General features: G+C 34.9%; 2 protein-coding genes across 7 annotated transcripts; one reads left to right on the forward strand and one right to left on the reverse strand.

The window, feature by feature from the left end:
- Window positions 1–1,243: 1,243 nt before the first annotated feature.
- Window positions 1,244–3,332, forward strand: LOC107637666 (uncharacterized). Of its 6 annotated transcripts, none has more exons than XM_088483856.1 (5): window positions 1,244–1,354; window positions 1,621–1,706; window positions 1,858–1,951; window positions 2,069–2,380; window positions 2,859–3,332. In XM_088483856.1, exons 4-5 carry the CDS (start codon window positions 2,144–2,146, stop codon window positions 3,129–3,131), a joined length of 510 nt encoding a protein of 169 aa, XP_088339982.1. In that variant the 5' UTR covers window positions 1,244–1,354; window positions 1,621–1,706; window positions 1,858–1,951; window positions 2,069–2,143; the 3' UTR covers window positions 3,132–3,332. The 6 variants fall into 6 exon arrangements, with proteins under 6 accessions (XP_088339982.1, XP_088339984.1, XP_088339983.1 ...); XM_088483858.1 differs by having other exon boundaries at window positions 1,261–1,411; window positions 2,155–2,380; XM_088483857.1 differs by having other exon boundaries at window positions 1,272–1,333.
- Window positions 3,333–6,060: 2,728 nt separating this feature from the next.
- Window positions 6,061–7,029, reverse strand: LOC107636222 (protein FAR1-RELATED SEQUENCE 5-like). The gene has a single exon (XM_016339747.1). It carries the CDS (start codon window positions 7,027–7,029, stop codon window positions 6,061–6,063), a length of 969 nt encoding a protein of 322 aa, XP_016195233.1.
- Between the last annotated feature and the right edge of the window lie 282 nt (window positions 7,030–7,311).

Consider the following 7,311-nt stretch of genomic DNA (forward strand, 5'->3'; position numbering starts at 1 on the left):
GTTTTTTCAGACAAAATCTGAAAGTAATAATCTTTAATCGTAGTACTCATATTTATAGACAAAAGTTTGTCTCTATTAAGCTACTATTATGCAAATATTCTTCTTCAATTTTGCTGTGGCTATGAAATTGAGGTAAGAAAAATTTTTAATTTTACTGAATTCAAAATTAATTTTTCCTTAATTTTGTTGGTATATCATGTTAAATTGAAGAATAATGTACAGAAACATAATTTTTTTAATAATTATTTATATTTTTTATTTAAATAAAAAACTTTTTTTCTTTTTTTTTTTATCTTTACGAATGTGAGTAAGATGTCATATATATATTTTTATATAATAGATCATTTGAAATATTATATTAAAAAATAACTAATCTTTTCACACAAAATCTTTACTTGTTAATTTTTGATGTACTCATCTTTTTAGACAAAAATTTATTTCTATTAAGTTACAATTATATAAATTTCTTTCTCAATTTTGTTGTGGTTGTGAGATTGAGGTAAAAAAAGATGTTTCTAATTTTGTAACTAGTGATTGCAAAATTAAATTTTTTGGTGATTTAAAATTGAAAAATAGAATATTTTTATTTAACCAATAAAAATCTTTTTATATGAATGTGTGTGAGATATCAGATTTGTTATTTTTATATAATAGAACACTTAAAATATTATATTAAAAATAACTAGTCTTTTCGTACAAAATTTATAACACTTAAATAATTTTCTCATGTTTTTATTTTCATAGACAAAGTTTATTTCTATTAAGTGACTATCATGCAAATAATCAGATTTAGATTATTTTTGGTTGAACCTCAAAATCTGGCTAAAATTATTTTTTACATGGAAAAAATAGTAGTATTCTTAATTTTTATAGAATATTGAAATTGGGAGTGTTTCGTAGAATTGTAAATGTTTAGGGTTGCCATTGCACAACAGGTAAGGAGCAGAGATTCTTAGCAACTTTAAACATGTGTGGCGTCACCAGAGCAACACGCAGGAGAGTTGCTATCTCAGAAATTCTTAGCAGCTCTAAACATGTGTGGCGTCACCAGAGCAACACGTCCCATGCATCATACATTTTCAGAGATTCTTGGCAGCTTTTGCCACGTGACGCACCGAGAGCAACACGTGTTGATTGCTTTTTCAGCCATGCAGGAGATAAGTATGATCCAAAAACAGGAGATAGATGAATACCTGACCCCTTTAAATTTGGCTCAACCAAGTTGCTTTCCTTGCATACATTAACCAAAATTTCAAAGAAAAAAAAAAAGGGAGAGAACGAAAGAAATAAAGAATAGGGAGAGAGGCAAAAATATTGTAGAAATTAATTTATGGTGATTTCTTCTAACTTTATGGTAATTTTGTGGATGATTTATTCTTGCTTAGGTGTCACCATCACAGTCATTGATTAAGTAAAGTTTTCTAAACTTCATTAATTGCTTCATTAAATGTTTTCACATTGCATTGTATTCTATGTTATTTACATTATACCACATAACGTATATGTACTCCAAGTACAATGTACAAATAGTTAAATTTTACCAAATATTTTAGAATTAAGAAATTTTATTCCTAATTCTTCTACCCCATATGTCTGTATGTTTTGGTGACTCATCGGCAGGATTAAGCTTATCCGAAACCGAAGACGCTGCCTACTGCTTCTTCTTTTAGCGGTGACCCACTGCAAAAACTTCTCGAAACACCCTTGTAAGATCCACTGCTTCTTCTTCTATATGGTGCATTTTTATTTTTCGGTGACTCACTGGCAGGGGTAAGTTCATCCAAAAACCTCGAATACCCTACCCACTGGTTCTTCTTGTAGCTCATGCGTTACTTTTTTTCGGTGACTCACCGGCAGGGTTAAGTTTTTTCGAATCCCTCGAAGACCGTAACTTGTCCACTCTCCGGCCAAGAACCGGCGACTGGAATCTGAAACCTATCCAAAAATCCTTGTAAGGCCTACTACTTCTTCTTCTAGCTCAGGCGTTTGTATTTTTTCAAATTTCACTAACAATCTTGCGTTATTTGTTCTGTTACTCACTTTCTGTAATCACTGGCCATGGAAGAAGATTGTTTCAAGTTCGAAAAAGTTTGTTTCAATTTCGAATGCAGTAGTTGATCATAGTTGTTCATGGTGGTGTTAAATGTTAATTAGATTGATGGCCAGTGATGCATGCTCCTCAAACACGAGACGAAGCAGAGGTGGAGACGACGGACACCAGGGACTCAAAGCTGGATATGGAACCTCATGTTCGCCGCAACCTGGGGATGTAAAAGATGGTGTGGCCCCAAAATGCTTCTGTGGAAAATATGCCATCTATTACATGCTGAAGACAAACATCCACTCGAATAGGCTATTTTTTGGATGCCCATTGTTAAAGGTAAGCTCGCAATTCTTCATGTATGCGTACTATATTTATGCTAAAATTGGGTTAAATTTTAAATTTTTGGAATGGAGGTTTAGACTCTAGATTTTGGTGATTTTTCCTGTCTCAAGTTGTTGTGGATGTGATTTTGAATTATTAGGAATGGCATGACAATTGGATATGAAAATAATTTGATTTCATAAGCGGTTTGCTGTTGAATTGGGTTGATTTTGTATATGATTTTATATTGGAGCTGGTTAATTTTGAAGAATGATTGAGAATTGAAAAAAAAAAGTTGATTTATTGCAAATAGATCTACTTAGATTAATAAATTGATTTTGACATAGAACCTGAACTGATATAAAATATTTTAAAAATTAGAAAGGATTTTTTAGATTTAGATTTTAGGAATTAATTACAGTGATATATGTGGAGTAGATTGAATTGGAGTGTTTTGTACCACCATACATTCATTGTGTTCTATTCGATTTAGGTGACACAATCACATTGCAAATTCTTTGTCTGGGTTGATGACCACATTGCAAGGGTCAGAGCTGTGGAGCCAACAAGGGGATTAGGTGACGGCAAGCCGAATGGTGTTGAAGAACATTCGGGACGAGATAACTTGATTGCTCATGTCGAGGAAAGAATAGTAAACCTAGAGAAGCTACTGAACAAAAAGAGTAGAGAAGCAGAATTGAAGAAGAAGAATAAAGAAGCAACTGCAAGAGAGAAGGAGGCTTCATCAATAAAGTCTAATGATTAGATCAAAACCAGAACCACAAGCACCTCTAATAGGTTTAGAAACTTAAGAATAATTTCCTTCTTTGATATGGGCAAGATGGTTGGAATTTGATTATATATGTAGTGACGTGTTCTTGTTTTACCTATAGATACATATATGTCTTATGGTATATATTTTTGTGAGTTGTGAGTTAGTTATCCAAGTTCCTTCGTAATTTCAATAGCATATAAAGGCTAATATGTTGTAGTAACTCGTCCGAAAACCAGAAAATAACATTTTTTATTGACATGAATGCTTAACATTGCAATCATGTAATAAGTCAATGTTTGGCAATTCTGTAAGAGTAGCAAAGAGAAAGGGATGACAAAATAGACAGATTATTTGGTGATTCCCATGACAAATCATTCAGCCACCATAATAGATAATTGATACCCGAGTTACTCTAGTATATCACCAAACATGTCCGCGATTTGTTTTTCTTCTTATATAGTAACATTCAATGAGTGTATGGCTTATTACAGGTCTTACCATGTAAGGGTTAGGTTGGGTTATCGTCCACAGTAGTGGTATCTACAATTGTTGTCATGACACCTGTGGCCATCATGTAAATTTGTCTTCTAACTTATTTCAAGTAGTTTCTTAAATGCCGGTTTATATGTCGTCATTTTTGGTGGAATCGTGTTACATAGTAAGGTATAGGTCGAATTTTGTATGCATAGTAAGATAAATTATGTCAACCGTGTTGATTCATCATGATCCCCATTGAGTTCTTGTTAGGAATTAAGGTGTAAGATAGTAGAGGAGTTGGTATTCGATATTTTTTTTCCCAGTGTTAGTTATTTTAATTAAGGGAATATTTAGTCTTTCTGACATGCTTGGGATTAAGCTCGGTGAACTAACCTGAAAAAATATTTATTTTTTGGTAGTTTAAGTCTCTCTAAAAGTAAAGTGGACTAGCAAGCAAATTGGGTCAGCTACAAAAAAAATTAATGTACATGAGTAGAAAATTCAGCAAGTGGCTTGAAACCAGTTAAGCCCAACTTTTTATGGAATTTTAATATGTAGATCTTTCATATACCTCCAACAACATTGTTATCAAACTCTCGAGTTAAATCGTAAACTACGAGTTTACGAGTTTAGGTAGTGGAATCGAGACTCGGACATAAACTCGTTTTTGAGTAGATTCGGGTAGACTCGGATGAACTCGTGTAAACTCGGTCAAAATCGCAAGTTTGAGAGCGAGTTTGCGAGTTTGCTTTGGGTGCTGGTTTTGGCAAAAAATAACGTCATTTGGGCAAAAAAAAAAGAATAACGTTATATGTTATGCTAACCCAATAACACGTAACCCTAAATGACTAAATCCCTAATCACTCTTCTCTCAGTTCTCTCCCTCTCTATCGTTTTCTCACACTTCAATCTTTGTCACCATTCACCGTCGATTGCTTGTGTCCCAGAACAGTCGTACATCGCTCTCTACTCTCTCCTCTCAGTGCTTTGCTTCTTACCATAGCTAGGTTTTGCTTCGATGCACAAGGAGCCTCTGCCATCCACTACACTGGCTCGTTCGTCTCATTGCCACTGCTTATCGTGTCCTCTGCGACTCTGCAGTTCGTCGCGCTACCGTGGTTTGTTCGTGCACCGTTCGTTCATTCATCCACCGTTCGTGCATAACTCCGCTGCGCTATCGTTGTTGGCCCGTGCCTCTTACCTCTATTGTGCTTTGCTGTTGCTCACCATTTCTCACTTTTTGCATCTGCATCGTGACTCCATCTCTGCACTACATGAGTACAATTGTGCTGCATCTCTACTCGGTTTCGTGCTGTTTCTTTGTCGGCCATCCCAGGCTCACAGCTAGCTATTGTGCTTTTGTTCCATTCAAGTATTTTTTTTTTGTAAATTTTATTTCTTGCCTTTTATGTAGTTTGAAAATTTAGGCAGTTAGTAAATTACAGTGCTTTGATTATGGTTCAACTTTAATGTTCATAGTTGTTATTTAGGGATAACATAGAAAATTAACAGTTAAGAATAACTCATAGTTGATAACTAAATTAGGGACATAGTGTTTATTTAGGGACAACCATGGTAATTTAATTATTTGATATTCTTGATTTAGGTACCAAATGTTTGAGAATGCTGCTTAAAGAAAATGATAAATGAAGATTTTGATGAAGACGATGAAGATGTTATTGATGTCATGGAAGATAAAGATATTAGAGGATTTCAATTTAATTTTATTAGAAGTTTAGAACTTTTAGTTGTGTGCGTTGTATGTTGTACTAATTGCATAAATATAATTATAAGGGATTTGAACTTGTGTTCTCAAATACTTGTTATAATGTATGCTACTACTTTAGTTTATTATGTGCTTTAAATTTGATATTGTTAATTTTAAATGGCAAGATTTAAGCAAATATATATATATATATTATGTATGATATGTATATATTTTTTGAAAAAATTTTGTAATAGGTAAACTCGTACGAGTTTACGAATTAACTCACGAGTCGAGTCTAGGTTAGCTCCACGAGTTTACTTAGACTCGCGAGTTTGACAACCTTGTCCAACAAGGTAATCGTCACTGGCTCAAAGCACTGAGACTTAAAGTCAGCTATTAATTCATTGTGTCTATACTCCTTTAAGGCCCTATCCAGGTTATGCATGAAGTCAATGAGGGTATTTTTGCGATTAACATAAAATCTGATGAGAGAGTTTATACATTCACACTGTGACGTCATCCTTATGTACCCGAAAAACTTATCCCATAGGAAACAATGGGACCATATCGCACGAGTTTTGTACATCTTTTCCATCCAAGTACTCCCAACAAGGTTGTGCTTATCCAAAATGGCTGTCATCTCCGATCAAAATCTCTGCGGTCATTGTTGTCGTATATAAGACCCTTAAAATCCCGTAGGAAATTAGGATTCTTTATATTTTCACATGCATTTCTCTAAAGATGCCATCCGCATAACCAATGGGTCGCATTAGGAAGAATATTCTTGATTGCATCTCGCATGGCAAGGTCTCCATCAGTTATTAATGCTTTAGGACTTTTTCCACCCATCGATTCAACAAACGTTTCCAACAACCACTTATACGTGTCTGTGGTTTCGTCAGATAGTAGGCCGGAGTCGAAGATAACAATCTGCCCATGATGATTGCATCCGGAGAAAATGACCAAAGGTTTGTTGTATTTATTCTTCTTGTACATTGAATCAAAGGCAACAATATCTCCAAAGCAGTGATATTCAACAATTGATTGCCCATCTGCCCAAAAAATATGCTCGAGCCCTTCGTCACTAGTGAACGTATACTTCCCAAAGAACAGTGGATCGTTGTTTAACTTGCTAATCAAATAATTTATCGCCGCATTGGCATCCCCATTTTTTACTTTTGATCTACGATAACAATCAATGTGGTTGTACAAATCTTTGCGTGTGAAGCTAGCATGATGATATCCACCCTTCTGGAACGCAATATATCCTATAATATAGCACGTCTTGACACCAAAATTATGAAGATTTTTCACTTGGACTTTATCAATAACAGTGAGACGATGATTGGCCGAAACGAGATACACAAATTGGGGTGGGGCGGTCATATCGTGGTTGTGAGATTCCACAAAATATGATACCTTCCATCTTCCGCAGCCGTAGTCATGCTTTACCCTAAGCCGAGCTGAACACTTGGTTCGCGTGAGTGACCTTGCCTCCCTTAATCTATCATCCAGATCAAGATACCTCATATTCCTCCAGCCCTCCTTATTGCAAACAAGTTGCCTGCAAATGATTCTACCTTCGTTATCTCTAACGATGTCATCCTTCCTCATTACAAATCCATGCCAACAAGCATAAGCGTTATAAAATTGGCAAGTCTCATCCTCTGTCCTAAACTCCAGGTTCCAAATATCCTCCACCATTAAATCCGCTATTCTTTTACACTACAATCTTATTCACTCTTGCTAGTAGAATCCAGCGAATCCACATCATCATCTTCTGCATTCAGTTGATAATCGAAATCATCACCCAAATCATTATCAGAATCATTCTTAACATCATCCTCGTTTGTGGACATAATTTTATCCCTGCCAAAATCCAAGTTGGTGACAAAAAATGTGAATAAACAGAACCAATGGTAGCAACTACAGGAAGCTAACCTAAGTTGCATGTAAAATTACTGGAATAAGGTTTTAATTTCAATG

This window comes from Arachis ipaensis, chromosome B4 (genome assembly GCF_059453495.1).
Source record: "Arachis ipaensis isolate K30076 ecotype BB chromosome B4, ASM5945349v1, whole genome shotgun sequence".
NCBI lineage: Eukaryota > Viridiplantae > Streptophyta > Magnoliopsida > Fabales > Fabaceae > Arachis > Arachis ipaensis.